The 24203-nt window shown below is 48.3% G+C and overlaps 1 protein-coding gene across 1 annotated transcript; it reads right to left on the bottom strand.

The window, feature by feature from the left end:
- Positions 1 to 17792: 17792 nt before the first annotated feature.
- On the bottom strand, positions 17793 to 23861 carry GAPDH (glyceraldehyde-3-phosphate dehydrogenase). The gene is made up of 12 exons (XM_075348323.1): positions 23814 to 23861; positions 23638 to 23684; positions 20984 to 21083; positions 20590 to 20696; positions 19659 to 19749; positions 19475 to 19590; positions 18869 to 18950; positions 18636 to 18787; positions 18453 to 18531; positions 18273 to 18356; positions 18094 to 18191; positions 17793 to 18003 (listed from the first exon to the last, which is right to left on the bottom strand). The coding sequence occupies exons 2-12, from the start codon at positions 23658 to 23660 to the stop codon at positions 17934 to 17936; spliced, it is 1002 nt and encodes a 333-aa protein (XP_075204438.1). The 5' UTR covers positions 23661 to 23684; positions 23814 to 23861; the 3' UTR covers positions 17793 to 17933.
- Between the last annotated feature and the right edge of the window lie 342 nt (positions 23862 to 24203).

Here is a 24203-nt window from a genome sequence, read left to right as displayed (position 1 = left end):
CACTGCAGGCTCATCTGTTCTACACTGCAGGCTCCTCTGTTCTACACTGCAGGCTCCTCTGTTCTACACTGCAGGCTCCTCTGTTCTACACTGCAGGCTCCTCTGTTCTACACTGCAGGCTCCTCTGTTCTACTGCAGGCTCCTCTGTTCTACACTGCAGGCTCCTCTGTTCTACACTGCAGGCTCCTCTGTTCTACACTGCAGGCTCCTCTGTTCTACTGCAGGCTCCTCTGTTCTACTGCAGGCTCCTCTGTTCTACTGCAGGCTCCTCTGTTCTACTGCAGGCTCCTCTGTTCTACTGCAGGCTCCTCTGTTCTCCTTCATATCTGTCTGCTCTCCTCCAGGCTTTTTTAACCTCCTCCAGACTCCTCTGTCTTCCACCAGAGTCCTATATCTTCCTCCAGCCTTCTCTTTCTTACTCTGACCTTCTCTGTCTTCCTTCGTTCTCATCTGTCTTCTTCCCTACTCATCAGTCCTCCTCTGGTCTAATCTGTCCTCCTTTCGTCTTCTTCTCTATCCTCCTCCAACCCGCTTTGTCTCCCACTTCAGATTATTGTGTGCTGTCCAGACTTCTCTTTACCCTGCAGACTCCACTCTTCAAACTCCTCTGTCCCCCATCAGACTCCTTTGCTCTTGTGGCGCCCTGGACTAGCCAGTTAGCCACAAACATAACATCACACACACCTCCACCCCAGGATAGTTTACATCAGTCAATCAAAAACCCTTGTTGCCTCCCTCCAGGGTCTGATGTCCACACCAGGTGGGGCGGAGTCAGGCGGTTGGCCCCACCCACCGAGGAGTTCACAGGCCTGGAGGTGGGAAAAGTGACAGATTCGTTGGAGAGTTGAAAGTGAGAGGACAGAACCTGTTAGTGTCTGGGTAGGAGCCCAGGCACTGTCAGCAAGGTCGGCAGACGGTGGTGGCCGTCTGCAGGAGTTAGTGGACCTCTGCGGAACCGTAGGACCGGGGTCGGGCGGTGGCCCACCGGTACCGAACCGGGGAGCGGAGTGAAGCTAAGCACAAAGGCAGGGCCATCGGACCCTGACTAGGCTTGGAGCCGCCGACAACGGTCAAATCCGAGAGTGACCGGAATCCCAGGGGTTTCCTAAACCCAAGACCCGACAGAAGGCAACAGTCCACACCGTGAGGATACACAGCCACCGCCATAGGCTAGAGATCCAAGGGCCAGCGCCTGCGGGCAACATGGGCTCCTCTGGTACCTATACGCCGGGGAGCAGACTACCGTTGGGAAGCCATCGGATTCAACACATACATACACAGGTGCAGGGAAAGACAGCCACCATCAACCTGTCCGGGGAGAGCAAAGACACTGCAGCCGGCTGCGGGACCCGTCCATCCAGCCGTTTGGTTTACCAGAGACTCTGTGAATCTGTGCCTGAGTGAGTACCACAGTGCCATCCGGCACCGCGCCGCGCTGCCCCTGCAACCCTGTACCCCAGCCATCCAGCCTCCCCGTTCCACAACTGGGCCCCGGGATCACCAACCCCTATCCACGGAGGGGACAACATCCTAGCTGCTCCCTACCATCTCTCCCGGGATCCCCGTCACCAGCAGCGGTGGTGCCCGCTATCACCACGACCCGTGGGTGGCGTCACGGACTATCTCCCCAAACAAACCACCCCCCTTTTCACTCGTTGGCGAGGAGCGCTGCTCGAGTCCCCGGGTCCGGCCCATCGCTCGAGCCACCAAGCAGCAGCAACAGCCGCGGACCTGAGCGTAGCGAGCGCGGCCCCTCTGCCCGTGACACTCTCTCCAGACTCTTCTGTAACTCCTCTGTCCCTCTCCAGACTGCTCTGTACCTCTCCAGATCGGTCTACTGCCTCCACACCCTGCTGTCTCCTCCAGACTTGTATGGAAGTTGGCCATAAATAAATCAGTAGGATCGCCCCAACTTTAATCTAATGTGAATGGAGGCCTTTAGTCAGGCACTAGGGAAACTTTGAAAGCTCTTCTGAGATGTCAGCCTTTTTCTATTAGTGGTATGGTTACTGTTCATAGACGCAGGGGGGCACGATTACATTACACTAATCCTGTTGTTAACATCACTCCTCGGCCACAGAGGAGTAGGAGAGTGGCAAGATAAGCACTCCAATGGAACCAAAAAGGAGTATTTTGGGGGTGGAAGGTTCTTGTGAGAAGACAATATGAAGGGAAAAGTGTAAAAGGACAATATGGGGAGAAAGTGTGGGGAAACAGCATGAGGGGATAAATTTGTGACAGGACAGTATGGGAGAGAAAAGTGTGAAGGGATCTATGGGGAAATATTGTGAAGGGACAGTATGGATGAGATAGTGTGAGGGGGCAGTACTGGAGGGTACTGTGAGATAGTAAACTGAGGGGCCATTATGAGGAGAGAAATGTGAGGGGACAAGATGAAAGGAGTGTGAGAAAGCACCATGGGTAGGGAAATGTGTAAGGGGCCAGTATGGGCCTGTGAGGAAGAAAAATGTGAGGAGACAGTATGGGGGAAACTGAGGTGGCACAGTATAGAGACTGGAATGGATAGAGTGGGGGCCAGTATAGAGAAGGGGAAACATGGGAAGACAGTGTGAGGGTAAAGCCAGGAGGGGCAATACTTAACTTTTCCGATAACATGATTCATGACACTGTTATTAAAGTATTGTGCCGTCTGACAGGTTAAGGATTACTAGTCTATATCTGTATTTATGTTAAGAGCATTAATGATAACATTTAGCACTGTAGTTTTCCAAATCCTAACAGCGTGTAATATGCTCACTGTCAGGATTTCATTCTGCTTGCTTGTTTAAGCTATCATCATATGACCACTTATATGCGATTTTCATACTTACGTCATGTGCTGACTACCTTTTCTTCCAATGCCTCACAATGAAGTCGGGGCTGTAACTTTTTACTGAACATTGAATGAATTAGAAAGAGCAGCTTCTCGACCCATGACTGTAAGAATGCAAACTGCATATGAGTGGTCACATGACGAACAACCAAATAGTTTAAGAGAGGTATAGGCAACAAATTTCATTTTTGCCCCTGGTGCAGGAAAATCTAGTTTCGCCTCTGCCCTGACAACATTAATGGAAAGAAGGATTGGGCAGTTACTTGGATTTCAACATGTCCAATCCTTTTTGACGAGTCTGGGCAGAAATCATAGAGCCTTATTGTTTAGGAATGAAAGAGAAGGTGAGGAAAGTAAACAGAGAGGACTTCTATAGTTACTAGATATCTAGATATTTTGCTTTTGAGTACGTCAGGACTTCTTTGATGACCTGTCTTTAGGGCAGGGGCAGATGATTGTATTTTCAGGCCAAGTGTGAAACGAAAAAACATTGGATCGCACTCAGACTAATGTTAGTCTATGGGGCAGCTCCTCAGACAGAAAAAAATAATCATTATACGTCCAAGTTTGATCTGATATTTAGATCAATGCAAGTCAATGGGTGCATAGAAATTTTAATTTCCCTTAGGAGAGAGAGAATCATAGAACACTGTCAGGAGAAGATGGACACTATAATTATCGGACTGCACTCGGATGACATTTGAGTGCAGCTCGATTTCTGCACACTGTCACAATGGAGAAGATGTAGAAATTTTGTTCTCCATCTTCTTCTGACAGTGCGCTATGATTCTCTCTCATCTAAGAGAGTTGGATCACACTAAGCCGACACTCAGAGCAAACTCTGGTCACAGTTTGATCAGAGTATCATTTGCATAATTGTCCTGATTCTATCGGGACCCAAAGAAGAGCATTTGCACGAAACGGCCATCGTTCTTTTGGGTTCCAGCGCCTGGCCGTTTTCAATAGTCTGGATGTTATTTTACAGTGGGTGTGGCATTTTTCCTCTTCACTGGCTCACCTTGCTTGCCCTGGACTAACCCTGGCTAGTGAGAAGGCTTGTGAGAGCACTAGTCTCACCAGTGTAATAATACAACATAAGGGAAGGGAGACAGACACAAAAGGATAATGCTCCAAGCTCAGCCAATGTATATAAACAACATATAAACACCACAGCTGCAATACTCACGACTCCCCAGCTTCTTCCAGAGACAGGCTCCTTCCAAAGAGGTCAGATGATTCTATAACCAACACTAAAACCAAGTAGATTTCACTCATATACAAGTATTGGATCTGCAAGTAATAAGGCATGGTGACCTTCTGATACCAGACAGACTCAACATAGGTCTCTCCATCGAGGAACATACTCATGACACTGATGAGGGGGATTTACAACAGTCTGCCCCTGATCACAGGAAAAGTTATCAAGTTGTGATTAGAGGGGATTTACAGTAGAATAAAGGGGTCGTGGTGTCATCCATTTCATCCAGTAGGTCATGGTATCCTAGGAGTGACACCTTTAAAGTCTATCCTAAGAACAGGTCGCCAATTTAAAGGGGTTGTCCACTACTTAGATATAAGTGAACATCCTTAGAATTGGTCATCAATATCAGAACAGCAGTGCCGGTGACATTGGATGAATAATATTATACGGAGGCAGATCCCCACACTCCATACACTGTGTAGTGGCCCTTCCCTTGTACTGCGGCTCAGCTCCTGTGCACATCAACGTGATCTGAGCTTTAATTAGGCTATATTCATATGTCCAGTAATCATCTGTTAGAATGGATCCGTTGCTAAAAAAATGTCTGCAAAGACAACTTTTTTGCCTATTTTTAAAAAAATTGACTCTTGCAGGATCCATTTTTTAACATTGGAGTCTATGGAAAACGGATCCGTTACGTGATCGCTAGTGATCTTCAATTTGAAACTGATCCAGTAAGAAAAAAAAAAGATTCTTTACAAATGAAAGAAAAACAGATGACTAAATAACAATCAACTAACAGATCCATTTTCCATAGACTCCAATGTTTAAAAACCGGATCCTGGAAAAATCAATATTTTCAAGAGGGACAAAAATGTTGTGTTTGCAGAACTTTTTTGCCAATGGATTGTTTCTGGATCCGTTCTAACGGATCATTTCTGGACATTTGAAAGTAGCCGGTGATGGACAAACCCTTTAAGTCCTGAAAAGAAAATAATTAAATTTTGTTCACCTAATTTACTGAAAAAGCTGTAAAACCAAATGCACGGTTCACTACCTGCGGTGCCTGTAAATGGTCCATAATGAGTCGGTGGGGCGGGGGATTGATGCACAGTCAGCACTTTACATCTGTGGCTGCCTGTAATGGAAGGTGAGGTCATTGCTGTGCACAATGCACTCCATGTCTTAGCAGCCCGCCTGCTTATACATGCACCTACCCACTGGCGGACACAGACGGAAAAGGGTACCTGTGCAAGAACAATATATGGGCCCTTTGCAACCCAATAACTCATCAAAATGCACAATTCACCTGCTTTGGAGGTAGAAAAGGGCCCCCTTAGTTCTTGGGCCCCTGAGCATCCTCACAGGTTGCACCAATGGTATATCTACATACCTGCTTCTCCCATGTTGCAGCAGCTCCAGCCCTGGGGTCGGTCTGTAGTACTGGTCTCAGCTTCTGGCTGTAGTTTGTAAGAGCCGAAGTTTGGAGATCTCCGCTGCACGGTGAGGAGGGTCAGGATGGGCCTGTCCTTACGAAGGCTTCTGTTTTGGGAGTCTGAATACAATTTTGGCAACGTGATTGTATATAATTAAGCGCCGTAAATGCTTTTTTGTTGTTTTATTTTATTGTTACATTTTTTTTTTACCCCATTTGTAATTCTATAGGGTAAATTAAGTGATTTCCTGTGGCAAGGGCGGATAATTAGAAGCCATATCACACCAGGCGAGAGATATGTGCAGTGCTGTGAATACAGGACAATGCTGCCACCTGGTGGTGGGGATATGAAAGGCCACTATCACAAATGATTTCCCGGAATATCAGCCTGAAAGTAATTTCAGCAAAAAATGGATCTTCTGAGGTCAATATCATTTAGGAACCTGCATCACATTTCCTCCTGTGACTTTTCTGATTCTTAATACGCCTCAGCTGTCACCATGAGATGTCGCCTTCCTTTCTCACTTTTTTTTAAATTGATACTAATATCATGTGTGATACGGTCTTCTGAGCAGTATATCTAAACCTATCAGGTGTGATAATGTCAGCAGAGCCGGGTATGTAAGCCTGTGTGATACGGTCTTCTGAGCCGTTATACTGTCTTCTGAGCCGTGTATCTAAACCTATCAGGTGTGATAATGTCAGCAGAGCTGGGTATCTAAGCCTGTGTGATAGTGTCCTCTGAGCCATGTATCTAGACCTATCAGGTGTGATAATGTCAGCAGAGCACGGTATCTAAGCCTGTGTGATACTGTCAGCAGAGCTGGGTATCTAAGCCTGTGTGATACTGTCTTCTGAGCCATGTATCTAAACCTATCAGGTGTGATAATATCAGCAGAGCTGGGTATCTAAGCCTGTATGATGTCAGCAGAGCTGGGTATCTAAGCCTGTGTGATAATGTCTTCTGAGCCGTGTATCTAAACCTATCAGGTGTGATATTATTATAATAATAATAATGTCAGCAGAGCCGGGTATGTAAGCCTGTGTGATACGTTCTTCTGAGCCGTTATACTGTCTTCTGAGCCATGTATCTAAACCTATCAGGTGTGATAATGTCAGCAGAGCTGGGTATCTAAGCCTCTGTGATATGGTCTTCTGAGCCGTGTATCTAAACCTATCAGGTATGGTAATGTCAGAGCTGGGTATCTAAGCCTCATTGGAAGGGTAGTCATGAAGTGGGTTTAAACTGAGAAGACGTGGCCTCCGTGTAAGGGCCAGTCAGGGAACCCCGAGGTAACCTCTAGAGGTCCGGAGCCTACAGCTCACCCCGGCGGGCATAGGGAGTCGCCTGGCTAGAGAGCTGTTGGGACCCGGAAGCGGACGAAGTTGTGTGGTATTAGGGAGAAGATCCCAGAGTAAGCAGTCCAAGATAGACAGAAAGAAGCATAGTACCCCTCAGAGAGAAAAAAGGAGGCCATGTCTGTCATAGCGGTGTGAAGAATAAAAGGAAACAATACTGGTTGGCCAAGTGAACTCTGGTGTCTCACTATGCCAAGGACCGGCAGCAGCGGTAACAGACAGCAGCCTGAAGATGCAAGTAAGTGCCATGCACCGCGCCTGTAGTCAGTTCTGCCCACGGAGTCTCCTTGGTGAAGGTGAGTGGCACCCGTGCACCTGGGGCCGACAGCCTCCTTCATATGTGTGATACTGTCTGCTGAAATGGGTACCTAATCGTATCATATGTGATATTGCCTTGTTGCTGCTATATGTAATCCTACTACTGTATATGAGACAGCGTCTGCTGAACCAGTGCCGAAGCAGTGCAGGATAAAAGAGTGTATACACCGGAGCAGTGCAGGATAACAGGGTGTATACACCGGAGCAGTGCAGGATAACAGGGTGTATACACCAGAGCAGTGTACGATAACAGGGTGTATACACCAGAACAGAGCAGGATAACAGGGTGTATACGCCGGAGCAGTGCAGGATAACAGGGCGTATACACCGGAGGAGTGCAGGATAGCAGGGTGTATATACCAGAGCAGAGCAGGATAACAGGGTGTATATGCAGGGGCAGTGCAAGATAGCAAGGTGTAAATGTAGGGGCAGAGCAGGACAACAGAGTGTATAAGCAGGAGCAGTGCTGGAAAACAAGGTGTATATGCATGGGGCAGTGTAGGATAACAGGGTGTATATGCAGGGACAGAGCAGGACAACAAGGTGTACAGTATATGCAGGAAGAGTGCAGGATAAGTGGGTGTATGCGCAGAAGCAGTGTATGATAAAAGGGTGTATATGCAGGAGCAGTACAGGATACCAAAATGTATACGCAGGAGCAGCGCAGGATAAAAAGGTATATACGCAGGATCAGCGCAGGATAACAGGGTGTATACGCAGGAGCAGAGCAGGATAACAGGGTGTATACGCAGGAGCAGAGCAGGATAACAGGGTGTATACGCAGGAGCAGAGCAGGATAACAGGGTGTATACCCAGGAGCAGTGCAGGATGATAGGGTGTATATACAGGTGAAGTGCACGGTAACTGGGTGTTTACGCAAGGGCAGCACACGATAACAAAGTGTATATGCATTGTAAGGGTAACAGTGTATACGCAGGGGCAGTGCAGGATTACAGTGTGTATTTGAGGACAGCGCAGAATAGGAGGGTGTATATACAGGTGTAGTGTAGTGTAACAGGAGGTATACACAGGAATAGGTAGCAGGGTGTATACACAGGGGCAGCACAGGATATACAGAGGAGCAGAGCAGGGTGTATACACAGGGGCAGCACAGGATATACAGAGGAGCAGAGCAGGGTGTATACACAGGGGCAGCACAGGATATACAGTGGAGCACAGCAGGGTGTATACACAGGGGCAGCACAGGATATACAGAGGAGCAGAGCAGGGTGTATACACAGGGGCAGCACAGGATATACAGAGGAGCACAGCAGGGTGTATACACAGGTGCAGTGTAGGATATACAGTGGAGCACAGCAGGGTGTATACACAGGTGCAGTGCAGGATATACAGAGGAGCACAGCAGGGTGTATACACAGGGGCAGCACAGGATATACAGAGGAGCACAGCAGGGTGTATACACAGGTGCAGTGCAGGATATACAGAGGAGCACAGCAGGGTGTATACACAGGGGCAGCACAGGATATACAGTGGAGCACAGCAGGGTGTATACACAGGTGCAGTGCAGGATATACAGAGGAGCACAGCAGGGTGTATACACAGGTGCAGCACAGGATATACAGAGGAGCACAGCAGGGTGTATACACAGGTGCAGTGCAGGATATACAGAGGAGCACAGCAGGGTGTATACACAGGGGCAGCACAGGATATACAGTGGAGCACAGCAGGGTGTATACACAGGTGCAGTGCAGGATATACAGAGGAGCACAGCAGGGTGTATACACAGGTGCAGCGCATGATATACAGAGGAGCACAGCAGGGTGTATACACAGGTGCAGCACATGATATACAGAGGAGCACAGCAGGGTGTATACACAGGGGCAGCACAGGATATACAGTGGAGCACAGCAGGGTGTATACACAGGGGCAGCACAGGATATACAGTGGAGCACAGCAGGGTGTATACACAGGTGCAGCACAGGATATACAGTGGAGCACAGCAGGGTGTATACACAGGGGCAGCACAGGATATACAGTGGAGCACAGCAGGGTGTATACACAGGTGCAGCACAGGATATACAGAGGAGCACAGCAGGGTGTATACACAGGTGCAGCACAGGATATACAGAGGAGCACAGCAGGGTGTATACACAGGTGCAGCACAGGATATACAGAGGAGCACAGCAGGGTGTATACACAGGTGCAGCACAGGATATACAGTGGAGCACAGCAGGGTGTATACACAGGTGCAGCACATGATATACAGTGGAGCACAGCAGGGTGTATACACAGGGGCAGTGCAGGATATACAGTGGAGCACAGCAGGGTGTATACACAGGTGCAGTGCAGGATATACAGTGGAGCACAGCAGGGTGTATACACAGGGGCAGCACAGGATATACAGAGGAGCACAGCAGGGTGTATACACAGGTGCAGTGCAGGATATACAGAGGAGCACAGCAGGGTGTATACACAGGTGCAGTGCAGGATATACAGAGGAGCACAGCAGGGTGTATACACAGGTGCAGCACATGATATACAGAGGAGCACAGCAGGGTGTATACACAGGGGCAGCACAGGATATACAGAGGAGCACAGCAGGGTGTATACACAGGGGCAGCACAGGATATACAGTGGAGCACAGCAGGGTGTATACACAGGGGCAGCACAGGATATACAGAGGAGCACAGCAGGGTGTATACACAGGGGCAGCACAGGATATACAGTGGAGCAGAGCAGGGTGTATACACAGGGGCAGCACAGGATATACAGTGGAGCACAGCAGGGTGTATACACAGGGGCAGCACAGGATATACAGTGGAGCAGAGCAGGGTGTATACACAGGGGCAGCGCAGGATATACAGTGGAGCACAGCAGGGTGTATACACAGGGGCAGCACAGGATATACAGTGGAGCACAGCAGGGTGTATACACAGGTGCAGCACAGGATATACAGTGGAGCACAGCAGGGTGTATACACAGGTGCAGTGCAGGATATACAGAGGAGCACAGCAGGGTGTATACACAGGGGCAGTGCAGGATATACAGTGGAGCACAGCAGGGTGTATACACAGGGGCAGTGCAGGATATACAGTGGAGCACAGCAGGGTGTATACACAGGTGCAGCACAGGATATACAGTGGAGCACAGCAGGGTGTATACACAGGTGCAGTGTGGTTTCCGGTGATGTGGAGTCTTTCGTGCATTATATGAATAGACCACACACAACACAAGCGTCTCAGATTTCACTTTCTCCAGTCGCAGCATGAAGCGGGAATATTAGACACCTCCTTCTTCAGTTTCATCATATACTGAGAGTGAATTTACCTGCAGCAGGAGCGAGGTTCCCACGTGTATGTGTCTGTGCCCTTACATGGGACTGTCCCGGACTCCAAAAGGGCAATATCAAGGCTTTTCTGCATAATTTGATATTGAGTATTGATAAGTATGCCAAAGATGCACAGGTGACGCCCTGGTAAAACCAGGTAGTCACAAATAGGCCCCTGCATAACACCGTTCCCTCATTAGAAAACACACAGCCAACCAGAAACCCTAGTCACCCCCCCTTAGGGACAGTTAGACACACCAGTGGGCGTGGCCAGGCAGTTGGTGCACGCCCACCCAGAGGTTTAGACAGCCCAGGGCGGGAAAGCAGTCAGTCTAGTCTGGAGTTCAGTGAGTAGTGGAGGTCAGGCCTGAAGTAAACTGACAGGTGCCAGGCTAGGAGGCAGACGGTGGTCTCCGTCAAGAGGAGATGGGAAGACGGCTCGGTGGAACCGAGGTGGACCGGGACAGGGTTGCAGCCCGCCGGTACCGACACGGGGAACCGACCCGGAAACCATAGCACAAAGAGGGGGAACTCGGACCCTGAAGCCAGGAGCCAGAACCTACTGGAACTGGTTAATTAACCGATTGAGGCCAGGACTAGAGGCCTGTCCCACCCAAAGTCCCTCATAGAAGACAACAGCCCACCGATTAGGGATAAGAGATCACCGCCAAGGCCCATAGATCCCACAGGCCAGCATCTGCGGGCACGGCTCCTTAGGCCACATCCAGCCGGGAGCGAACTCCTACGTTTCATACAAGGAGGTCTTTTCTACTAAAAAGATGCAGGACAAGGATAGAGACCACCAGCCGGGTGGGGGATCCCGAACACAACCGACCGCGGCACCGGCCACCACCACCTTGGTTTACCAGAGACTTGTGTGTTTTACTACTGACAGTGAGTACACCAACAACCCCTGCGGTCGTCATTCCCCCTACACCAGAGCCATCGGGTCCCGGGACCACCATCCCTGCCCATGGAGGGGTTAACATTTTGCTGCCCAACATCTCCCCCAGGTGCCCCGTAACAGCAGCGGTGGTGTCCCACCTCACCATACACCGTGGGTGGCGTCATGAACCTATTACGGCCTAGCCCGTACATCTACGTCCCTCATTTTATTCGGCGGGTCCGGAGACCCTCGAGCCACCACCCCTGAAGGTCCGGATCCGAGCAGCGGCGGCTGCTGGCACAGGGGCGGCACACACATACTTCAAACAACCACCTACTCTGCACTGGGCATAATGTCACTCAGCCAAATACACCACTAACCCCTGGACAGGACAATCCCCTCTGACCACCAGGAATGTTAGCATTAACCCTTTTCTAGCCTTAGACCACTAATGATGTTATCATGAATTTTTTTTACTAGTCCCTAGACAAACAGGGATATTATCATGAATCGCATCACTTGCTGGACCACCAGGGATATTAATATAAACTCCCTTACTAGTCACTGGACCATCAGGGATGATATCATTAATCCCTTAACAAGAACCCCTTTACTAGCCCTGAAACCACTAGGGATGTTATAATGAACCCCTTCACTAGTCCCTGGACTACAAGGGATGATATCACAAACTCCTTAACCAGCTTAGACTACAATGGCTGTTATTATTAACCTCTTCACTAGCCCTGAAACCACTAGGGATGTTGTGATGAACAGCTTCACTAGCCACCGGGCAACTAATGCTGTTATCATGACCCCCTTCAATAGCTCATGACCATTAGGGATGTTATCGATCTCTGCCTGCTTATCACACCAAAACAACTGGGTCCCACAAGGCCCAGATCATTCCACTGTAACTAAGGATCCTACAGATGCCTCAGTTACAGTGGAAAAAAAGCACAGTAAAAGGGAAAACACAAATAAATAAATATAAATATATATATATATATATATAATTGCCCCCAAAACATAAAGTGTAATGAAAGAAAATACAGAGCTTCTGCTGGGGAAAAAAAGCATAGTAAGTATACTTTAGATAATACAAATTGTCCTGCATAATACAAAACTTTTTACCGCTATATCAGTGAAAGATTAAAAAACTTGGTTGCTAAAAAGCAGAGAGAAATAAAAAAAAAATAATTGGCAGGTCAGTAAGGCCCTTCCAGGCTTGGTCATTGAGGGGTTAACAAAAAAAAACTATATTGAGAATAGCAGAGCTGTAGCTGTGCAGTGTACGACCAGCAGGTGTCAGTGCTGCACCCAGGAGACATCTTGATGGAGGCTGTCAGGATGCGCGGGGCGGCCTCTCAGGCCGGGCAGCTGCTCCATAAAGACAGAATTTTATCATAGATCCGAACACACTGTAATTCCGTGCAGACGAGTCCATGTCCTTGAAATGTCCCAGGAAGCCCAAACCCACCAGAAGCTTCAACACTGAAGTCTCAGAAGCACAAATCATCCAGAACGGTAAAGTCGAAGATGAAAATGTGCCAAAAACCAATCCCGAAGGGGGATTAGGAAGGAGGCAAATTCTGAAATGGTGCCGAAACCCTGAACTGGAAACGGAAAGTGCGGGGATGAAATGTACATATGCCCAACTCTGCCCCCTGCAGTCAGGGAACGGTGCTGCCTTGGGAGAATTCACACCTTGTGTCACGTGGGCACAAGACGCATGAGGCCGTCCAGACTTCACACAAACCTTTCTTCTGTGAACTCAGTTCAGAGATATGTGATATGGCTACCGCGTGAGGTAGTGAGGGCAGTCAGAGAGTAGAACAGGCTATCAAGTGAGGGCAGTCAGAGAGTGGAACAGGCGTCCACGGGAGGCAGTGAGGACAGTCAGAGAGTGAACAGGCGGCCACGGGAGGCAGTGAAGGCAGTCAGAGAGTGGAACAGACGGCCACGGGAGTTAGTGAGGGCAGTCAGAGAGTGGAACAGGCTACCATGGGGGGTAGTGAGCTCTCCATCAATGGAAATTTTCAAGCAAAAGCTGGATAAACATATAGCTGGGATGATTTAGGAAAACCTGCTCTCGCAAGGGGTTGGACCCGATGGCCCTTGAGGTCCCTTCCAACTCTACTATTCTATGATTCTATGGCAAGTCACCCTGTGTGGATGATGTCCGTGTCTGTGTACCCATGACCAATTTTTGGGCTATGAAGTAGTGGAGCTGATGTAAATTTTGTGGTTTTCCTGTCCTCTAAGTATCTTGGCATACGGAGCCGCGCCTGATCGAACATGATAAAGGCTCAAAATGGCCGTCTACCGTCACAGCCACGTACCATAGTACAACACGTACATAGTACATAGTTTATCCCTCGCTTATAGTCCCCTCCTGGTCTATACATGTGAGGATTTAATATTTTTGGCATCACGGTTCTTGTGTTACGACACATCCTCACTAAACCGCATATACTGTATGTACATCGGCCTTGACTATCACAATACACCATGCTGGCCTCACACCCATCACTACTGCCCTTCACTGAGAACCACCTGACAGACAAGAACTAGACAATGGCCTCCGTCTCTTCTTACACTGCTGAGGTAAAGTGAAAGCTGAGCTCAGATTGGTTGCTCTGTAAAAATAAAAGTAGAAGTCTACTTTTTTTTTAGCTCTTATTGGCTTGTTTACAGTGGTAAAATGAAAGCTGGGCTTTAATTAGTTGCTCTAGTAAAATGAAAGTTGAGGTCTGATTGGTTACTGTGGTAAAATGAAAGCCGAGTTTTAATAGTTTTTTCTGGTAAAATGAAAACTGAGCTCTAATTGGTTGATCTGGTAAAACAAAAGCTGACATCCATTTGTTTGCGGTGTTAATATAGAAGCTTTGATTGGTTGCTGTGGTAAAGTGAAAGCTATGCTCTGATTGGTTGCTGTGGTAAAGTGAAAGCAGAGCTCGGATTGGTTGCCAGTCTTGACAGTTTTTATGAGAGGCCTAATAGGTGTCCTATACAAACCACATAAATGATATAATCAGGGTTGCCCACTGTCCAGAAATCCCTGGACTGTCAAATATAAGCCACTTTTTTGAAACAGGGGTTGTTTTTTGTGGTCCACCTTGAATTACATTACTTGGTCCCACAAAGCACAGTCCTGTAATAGGATCCACCAGTATAGCAAATCAATTGATGAAATTTCTTACTCCTGAATCTTCCCCCATCACCTGTGAGTGATATTAAGTGGAAGGGGCTGCAGCAACTCAGCTACGAAGTGGAGACCCCATAACGTTATAGAGCGGGGGGCCGAGTGCTGAGGAGCAGAGCGCAGAAAAGTCATCACCACTCTGCTGACCCCATAACTGCAGAGACCTCCTCTGGTAACATCAGAACACTGCCCGCTGGGGGCTTCATGGCCGAGCAACAGCTGTACTTCACCGAGCACAATGCCAAGCCGTACATCACCAAGCGTCAGATGGAGCGGTGTAAAGCCACCACCACTGAACTCTGGAGGAGACGTGTCCTGTTCAGGGACCGATCACACTTCTCTATCTGCATCTGATGGAGGAGTCTGGGTTTAGTGAATGGAGAACGTTACCCTGACTGCACTGTGCCCGCCCTACAGTTTGGTGGTGGAGGATGATGCCCTGGGCTGTTATCAGGGGGCAGCCTCAGCATCTTATCACCAGTGAAATCTTAATTCTTCAACACAAGACAGTGGACAATTGTAGCTTCCAACTTTGTAGATACATTTTGGGGGAAGACCCTTTTATGTTCCCCCCATGACTGTACCCACTGTGTCACAGACATGGTGGGGGAGAACATGAGCGGTCGCAAAGAGCTGGACCTCAGCCCCATCCAACACCTATAATGAAGACTGAGCCTAACCTCCCGACATCAGAGTCCCCTCACAAATGCTCTTCTAGAAGAAGAGGCAATAAATTCCACAGATTCCTCCAAAATCTTAAAATGTTCCTAGACTAGTGGAAGCAGTTATATCTGCAGAGTGAGGAGCAGCTCCATGTTAATGTCTAGAATATGTACACTGTACTACTGCAACTCCAGGTATAATCTACACTATTTCCATCAGTGACACATCATAAAATGAAACTGCGCCTCGTCACGTCTTCCATGCACGAAAAAAAAAAACCAGCGTTGCTTTAACCACAAGGGATTTCTTGCTGCCGCCTTCAATGCAGCAAACAGGAAGACACGAGAGCTGGTCTGTCAGGAATGATTGTGTCACCAGGAGCTACATGCAGCCAGACAGCAAGACTGCTATGAGGCACTAGAACAGCTCCAGCCCCAGGCACACGAGTAACAGAACAGCTCACACCTCACGTTCTGCCTATACATTCACAGATCTGAGGCCTAAATACAGCATCTGTGGCAACCAGGAGCCCCCAACCTGCACACAATACACCTAACACTCATGTAGCAGTGGGGGCTGTGACCAAACCTGATGCAACAGTGGGCCATTTTTATTACATATTCTCTTTAAGGGGCTTATTTTTACCCCTTTGCGGTCCCCTGCAACTTTACTGTTCCTTTCATGCCATAGGCAGGATGACAAAGTATTTGTACCATGCGCTGACCATAGTAAGCTGCTCTCCTTAAATTTTAGACCCATGAGCATGATGTACACAAGTGTCGATAGACAATGTTACAGTCCTGTGATCACAAGGTTCTTGCACCCTGTTGCTAATGGTCCATTTCCCTGCATCACTACCACAGGCCAATGTAAGCATTGTCACAGGACACCCTTTCCATGTAACATAAGGTCCTCCAGAGACAGTGAAGTTATTCAAATAGCAACCCAAGACAGTACTGTTCCATTTGACAATGTTCCAGTTCATACAAGTGTTACCCACAACCAAGACTGTAGCTGTCAGTGTCCTGGTTACTGGTCAAGGACTAATGGGACCGACACTGTGCTGCCAGCAGGAAAGCAGCTTTGCAACCAACACTTGTACATTCCACAGGCGATTAAGGGCAGAGGATGCCTTCAAGACATTGAACTGGTCATTTAAGTGAACTCCGATATCATAGAAGCTCAATTCCCTCTGTTACAGGGATCTATTGGCTAGATGGTGCCTTTGCCCTCCTGTGGAAGAAACAGGATTGAACATTGTAATACCGCTTCTATTATGAGAATACAGGTGGATTACAGCACCACCTCTTTTTAAGTGGGTTTGTCCAAGTCACACAAGATTCTGCTTTTCACAAATTTGGATTCTTATTGGAGGCCAGTTGCAGATTAAACTAAAGGGTGCGTAACAAGATAAGTGCAAATGACAGATTCCGAGTAAAGGTAGTAGTCACCAGGTTTGCTACCTAACCTGAGAGCAGGATAAAAAAGAAGGAGGGTGGAGGTAGAGACCCTGATTCCAGTGATTTTTCAATTACTGGGCTGCTGCGTAGTTAAACTGCAGCGAGAAAAGTGATTTTATAAAAAAAAACAGCAAGCAGCTAAGTGACAATTGCTGGAATCAGAGTCTCTGCCTTTAGGTTTTGCTGCTCTCAGATTGAGGGAAAAACCTGGTGACAGATTCCCTTTAAATAGGAAAGAGAGAAAGCCCTTTAATGCAAATTCCACCTTTGTATTGCCTGCATGATATTTAAGTGTTTATTTCTTATGCACTTACTGCTCTGCCCCTCTTCCAGGTTAATTGTGTGTGATCTGCCTTCCTGGCTAGAGATTTTGCAGAGGTGCTGCAATTTCCAGAGTCATCCCAGAGAGGCTGATGCATGAACAGCAATCCCTGCTGAGTGATAACTGGACTAAATCTGAATATGCAGTGCCACCCCCCTCCCCCCCTTCAATATAACCCTTGACAGATTGCACCTGTGCAAAAGCTTGCAGATGGGTCATAAGGAAAGAGCCTGAGGCTGTGCCCACGGGAGCTCGTACCTGCGGATATATCTGCAGGTGCAGATGTATCTGCAGGTACGGCTACAGGTTTACCGCAGCTGCCCGCCAGCATCTGCAGCTATTTTTTTTTTAGCTGCAGTAGTACAGCGGAATAGCTGCGGTAAACCTGCGGACTTGCATGCGATTTACCTGCTGACGTCCCGGCCTCTATCCATAGTGGAGGGATGGGATTTCCGCAGGAATTGACATGCAGTTGTGCGGCTGCAGGAGATCTGCACATTCTGCAGCGTGGACACAGACACTCACCATGTCCCATAGGATAACATGGGGAGTGTACTTGCTGAAACCTGCAGATTTATCTGGAAAATCCAGATTTGTGGCAAAATCTGCAGAAGCAAGCTCCTGTGGGCACATAGTCCAATTGTCGTCCCCCCCCCCCCAAAAAAAAACAAAACAAAAACTCGGCTGGAAAGTGTCACGATTTGCCTTGACCGCAGACCATTTTAGCCTTTCAAATATTGCATGGTGCGCGGTACCTTTAATTGCAGGTTATCCCAGACATTTAACTTGAGAATGTAAAAACAGATGCACAAGATACAAGAGTGTTCAGTGTTACACAATTTATTAACACAGAAACTGACAGACAGACTAGTAGGGGTGACTCTGGGCCCCTTCAGTGACAGGACACATCACTGGGTGAACGCTGGGCCCTGCAGTGACAGGAGAGGCGATGGCTTGTGATGACTTTACTCCTTGGTGGCAATGTAACATAGGAGGTCCACTACGCGGTGGCTGTAGCCGTATTCGTTATCATACCTGCAAGACAAGATTCAGGTTAGACTTGGCCATGAGCCTCTAAAAATGCCCGTCGTGGGTTTGATCGTGTCCTGTATCCTTTATACTCACCAAGAGATCAGCTTGACAAAGTGTTCGTTCAGTGAAATACCGGCGCCAGCATCAAAGATGGAGGAGTGAGTGTCGCTGTTGAAGTCAGTTGAGACAACCTAAGGGGTAAAATGATCACATGATTAATAAAGTCGATGTTAGAGTTTTGAGATAAAAGCACAGGGCAGCACGACACTCACATCATCTTCTGTGTATCCCAGGATTCCCTTCAGTGGTCCTTCAGACGCTTTCTTCACTGCAGCCTTAATATCTTCATATTTGGCCTGAAAAAAAAAAAAAAAAAAAAGTTAGCAATGAAGTCAGATTAACTCCATCACCATAAGATTTTAGCTTGTTGAGGTGGACTAGTCCATACTTACTGGTTTTTCCAGGCGGGCAGTCAAGTCTACGACTGACACGTTGGGAGTGGGAACCCTGAGGGCCATGCCTGTGCACTTTCTGATAAATGAAAAAAAAAAAAAAAAAAAAAGAATTTAAGGGTCTGCTCCATTTAAAGCCATGGGCGTACTACGCAGCATGATGGTAGTCCAGCATAACCTTACCCATTCAGGGCTGGGATGACTTTGCCGACAGCCTTAGCGGCACCAGTTGATGCTGGGATGATGTTCTGGCCTGCACCTCTGCCATCACGCCATGTCTTTCCACATGGTCCGTCTACAGTTTTCTGGGTTGCAGTGTAAGCGTGGACTGTGGTCTGAAGAGTAGATCAATCAGCAATGGCCAAGGCAATGGGCTCCTTTAAAGCTCATGAAAGGGGTGGGGGAGTGATACTCACCATCAGGGCCTCCAGGATGCCAAAGTTGTCATTGATGACCTTTGCAAGAGGAGCAAGGCAGTTTGTGGTGCAGGAGGCGTTGCTGTGGATGGAAGAGCAGAGGTCATTTTATACCCAAGCAATGCAAGAGCCTGTTACCTTCACCCATGCTGCATGTGGGAATAGTTGACTGCTGTAGATTTACACCCTTCAAGCTTGCTCTGACATTGTTACCACCCATGGGTGTGAATGATGGGATTGCAAAGCTAGACTGATGAGCATCCACCTGGTGGAGCCCAAATGATTCCTGTACACAGTATTCACCCCTCTACCCACCCATCAGCTTTGGGAGTCCTGTTAACAGCTCCCATCACTGATCTCAGCAGCGATATGAGCCAGTGTGCAACCACCATCTAGTTTTAACACTAAAACTTTAGCAGAACTTTTTGGTGTCCACTTTGTAAAGTTTAAAGGGGTTTCCCACTTAAAGTGCTGTGGAATATGGAAGACGCTAACAAGATATTTACTCGGATCTGCATGTAGAACTAAATGCTAATTAGCAATAATTTCAGCCAAAAAAAAAAAAAAGTGTCCCCCAGCATTGGGCACTGCACCAGGGCCAGTTACCTGATCACTTTCAAGGAGTTATCATAGGTTTCATGGTTGACACCAATAACGAACATGGGGGCATCGGCTGATGGGGCGGAGATGACGACACGCTTGGCACCTCCTTTCAAGTGAGCCTGGAATGACAATGGCGAGTTATAGACACGCTGCCTTCAGAGCAGTCACGGCTGCGGTGGACACTTACAGAAGCCTTATCGATGGTGGTGAAGACACCGGTGGACTCAACGACGTAGGTGGCACCAGCATCGCCCCATTTGATGTTAGCTGGGTCACGTCTACAAGACAGAAGGCAAGAGTCAGTTACTGGAGGAGACGATGACAGGCTGGGACTCCACTGTAAGAACGAAGAGCTATTCATGGGTTTTGGCCAGAGCCACCTCAACTCTGTGGCTGCTGTCCAAGAAGTAGAGTGTTACTGTGCAACAGGATCCCAATGCTCATAAATGGAGATAATGGATCAAAATAAGTGGCTTTATTGCAGCAAAGCAGATCCAGCTGTTTTATGGCTTCATCAGATAGGCAATAGACATTATTGGGTGCAGCCATCTGCACTATCGGGTGGGATTTACTGCAGCTAATGCTGTAAAAGGCCAATGTTAGGCTACTTTCACACATCCGGTTTTTGCTCTGCGGCACAATACGGCACTCTGCAAAAAAAGCAACAGTTTTTTTTGCCGCCGGTTCTGTTTTTTTGCATAGACTTAAATTAGTGCCGTATTGTGCCGCATGGACTTGCGGTCGGTCCGGTTTTTGCCGCATGCGGCAGATTTAGCCGATGGAACGTTGCCTGCAACGTTTTTTGCTCTGGCAAAAAAAAAACGCATCGCTCCACGGCGCATTTTTCAATGCATGCCTATGGACTCCGGATGCGGAAAAAAACGCATCCGGCCGCTGCATGCGCTTTCTTCCACTGCACATGCTCAGTAGCGTGCCGCAACCAGAAAAAAAACGGACCGGCTGCATGTAAAAACTTATGCAAAGGATGCGGTGTTTTCGCCGCATAGGTTTCACAGCCGGATTGAGCCGCACTGCTCAAACCGGATGTGTGAAAGTAGCCTTAGGTATATCAGGTGCCTCCAGAGATATTAGTCCCATCAGGATCAGTGTGTACTCACTCCTGAAAGACGGTGATGGCTTTGCCGTTGATCACCAGCTTTCCATTTTCAGCAGCAACTTTTCCCTTGAAGCGTCCATGAGTGGAATCATACTTGAACATGTAAACCTGAGGGAGAGATGTTGGGTTAGTCTCCATAGATAATATGCTTTCTTGCCCCTCTAGCATCTGCATCTAGCACCCCTTAGCAAGGCATGCTGGGCAAAGATGAGTGAGCACTACCATGCTCTGTACTTTTAATGAGCACAACTCACTAATGCCAAGGCTTCTAGTGCAGCATTAAATGTCTCGCTGTAAGACACAACTACCTGTAGGTGGCAGCGTTGCTATACAAGCGCTAAATGCCAGCCCCCCACACTGTAAACACCCAGCCCCCTGAGGCTGTGCCAACATACCATGTAGTCCAGATCAATGAAGGGATCATTGATTGCAACAATGTCTACTTTTTCACACATAAATGCGGCACGGGTCACCAGACGCCCGATGCGGCCAAATCTGCCAAGATAAAGCACATTTATACAAACATTAATATTTCCATAAGGCACTGGCTGATATATATATATATGGCAGTCAGCAGCAGCTTGTGCAAGAGTGGATCCCAGGAACTTGAATGATTACCACCAAGTCATGTGATCAATTAAAGGGCACCTAAGAGCTCAATAATCTGTATTTGTATCACTAGTGGATGTGCCTTTAACACTCAATGTGCAAACTTAAGGTACCTTCACACATAACGACTTACCTGCGATCCCAAAAACGATGCGACCTGATAGGGATCGCAGGTAAGTCGCTGGGAGGTCGCAGGTGAGATGTCACACAGTGAGATCTTACCAGCGATGCAGAATACAGATCGCAGTAGCCACCTGTATAACGATCTCAGCAGTCACTGTGATCCTGTTACACAGTGTCAAACACAGCGATGTGTCCTGCCCAGCAGGACATCACCTTTGAAGAAAATGACCTGGACCATTCTGCAACGACCGGCGACCTCACAGCAGGGGCCTGATCGCTGGTAAGTGTCACACATAACGAGATCGCTAACGGGATCGCAACTGCGTCACCAAAACGGTGACTCAGCTGCGATCTCGCTAGCGATCTCGTTATGTGTGACAGTACCTTAAGGGACAAAGCCAGTGGTGTCAAGTGCAAGGTTAAACCTCACAGCAGGCGTCTCAAGCCATCGCATGCAACATTCTGCTGTAGATTTACTAATCAAAAAAACCTTTAAAAGAACAAATACCAGTTCAAAATAAAGGAAAGTGTGTCCATTTCATGATAAAATAGGTCATTTTTAAAAATTTAAATAAAATCAATATTTTATCATTAAATGGACACCATTTCCTTTATTTTGAACTGGTATTAGTTCTTATTTTAAAGGTTTGATAATTACGACTTGTTAATTGTGATCTTATACGGAATATTCTGATTATTCTGTGGATTTGCAATAAGTCTGCTGCAGATTAATTTCATCCACTGCACATTTTCTGTCCAACTGGCCTCAAACTATAAGCCCTCCCCCAACACATTTACTGGGGAACAAAACTTCTCCCTGAATGTCCAGTTAGCAAGGGGCTTAATATGCGCCTTAGCAATTAAACCAGTGTCCCCCATTATCAACATGATAAAACAAATGTGGCCTCTATGAAATGGAAGAGCCATACTGGCTATTGTGATCAGCCAAGTCACTGAACCACCCCCCCCCTCCCCCCGATCCCTGCACTGGATAGAACAGCTCCACCGCAGTATATCCATGATGAAATGATAGCACGGAACTCGATTCTGCAGACCAGCGCCACCCCTGTCTACAGGATGAGTCTGGTATTGCAGCAAAGCTCTATGAAGCTAATGGAGATCAGCAATTCCAGACAGAGCCCGAGACCATTTTTGGAAGTTTCTTATTCCGCACAGCCCTTAAGGCTTTATAGTATACTTAGTAACATGCAGGGTCATGGGGGTGTCATTCTGGTTATGGGCCCTTTGATAATGGGAGTGACTGGGCAGCAGAGCCCCTTCTATGATCTTTCCCAGGGACCTAAATACACATGTTATCACAGCAGCGTGCCATCCAGACTCCAGAGCAATGCCCTGCAGGGCTGCAGAACAACGCCTCCCCTGCTGGGGCAAAGGTCACGGCTGAGTGTGCAAAGTGTGAACAAACAGGACGGATAAAGTCCAGCAGCGCTGCAGGAACATGGAGGACTGCAAGGATCCAGTGTCAGCAAGGCTGAGCTCACCACTGAGCAGGCAGGCCGCTCTACACCCCAGTAGCCAGGGTCCCCCTCCTCCGCTCAGCAGCTGTGCTCCTCTATTAATAGGAGACCTACTTTACACTGCAGGGAGAGGATGGAGGGGGCTGTGCAGCACAGAGGTCACCCCATTCACATTGCTACAAGATTTTTTTTGCAGAGCAGTGATAGAGACCCCAGGATCCCCCCATCTCAGCAGGACATGAGTCACTCAGTCACTGCACAGGGGAGGTGGAGAGAACAGGACTCATCCCCTGGACACACCCCAGGGGTGAATCAGGTACGAGGTGGAGCACAGGGACCCCCAGACCTCCCCCCCACCACTAGAGACTAATGACCTGCAGGGGGCAGTGACCTTCACATACCCTTGAGGCTCATCAGCCCGGGTGGAAGGTGGGGGATTATGTGGCGCAGTTCTGCCGAGCATGAGGGGAGGTGCACGGGAAACTGCAGAGAAGGTGGGTGTGACCAAGAAGAGGGGGGGGGGGTGTAACATCACAAGAGCTGGAGCAGCACAGGTTAATGGAGCAGCCATCTTGCACATGCAATGGACCAGGAGCTCAGCACTAGATGCAGATCTGCCCCCTCCATCCTCAGCACTCACCCCCTGGGGGGCAGGTAACACCCCTCCCCTGCCTCATTGCCAAGGCAACCATGGCCGGGGAGATAGCCTATTGTATAGTAACCCTTTGCTCTCCATGCAGTATAGCGCCCTGACCCCATTCATTATTAAATGCCCACCCCTTAACCCTTCAGTGGCCAGCCCGGCCTGCTCCCCTTACAGAAGCATGCAGCTCACTCACCCGTTGATGCCGGCCTTCACCATGATTGCTGCCTGTAGTTTCTGCTCCTACAAAATGAAGAGCAAATAAAAAAAAATGTATGCACCAGAGACAAGAACAGAAGAGCACCCAGGATGCCTAAAATTCACCCAAAAAACCCTGCAACCTGGCGCACACAGCCTGAGCCCCGCACCCACCTCTCACAAGTCCTGCTGCAGAGTGACTGACCGCCAGCCCTGCGCCCTTATATACCCTGCCTGATGATTGACAGGGCCGGCTCCGCCCACCAACAGCTCCCCACCAATCACCGCCCGCAGAGTCACAACGTCACCGGCACCTTCTGTCATCTCTAGACCGGGCTACGTGCTACCGTAATACTTGTAGAAATCGCACATCCTGTTCCTCTGGGTCCCCCATTTATCATTACCGTAATGTGCTTCCTTGTGCTATGGCTACATTGTGAGGCAATGTGGTCACTCCCATCTCGTGTAGTACCTGCATTACAGCTTCCTCCATCCTGTTGCCTTCCCCTCCCCCACAGCACATTGCAGCATCCCTTTCACCTTATTGCACCATTCATCTTTCCC

The sequence above is a fragment of the Anomaloglossus baeobatrachus genome, chromosome 5 (assembly GCF_048569485.1).
Source record: "Anomaloglossus baeobatrachus isolate aAnoBae1 chromosome 5, aAnoBae1.hap1, whole genome shotgun sequence".
NCBI classification, from domain to species: domain Eukaryota; kingdom Metazoa; phylum Chordata; class Amphibia; order Anura; family Aromobatidae; genus Anomaloglossus; species Anomaloglossus baeobatrachus.
This window is presented reverse-complemented; position numbering and strand designations above follow the sequence as displayed.

Bases quoted from the DNA above. Each gene is read 5' to 3' on its own strand.
- GAPDH (XM_075348323.1), bottom strand. From the start codon at position 23,660: ATGGTGAAGGCCGGCATCAACGG. The intron at 18,532-18,635 runs GTAAGGTTATGC...TTCATTTATCAG, and splicing joins GTCATCCCAGCCCTGAATGG to AAAGTGCACAGGCATGGCCC. The intron at 18,357-18,452 runs GTAAGTATGGAC...TTTTTTTTTCAG, and splicing joins CTGCCCGCCTGGAAAAACCA to GCCAAATATGAAGATATTAA.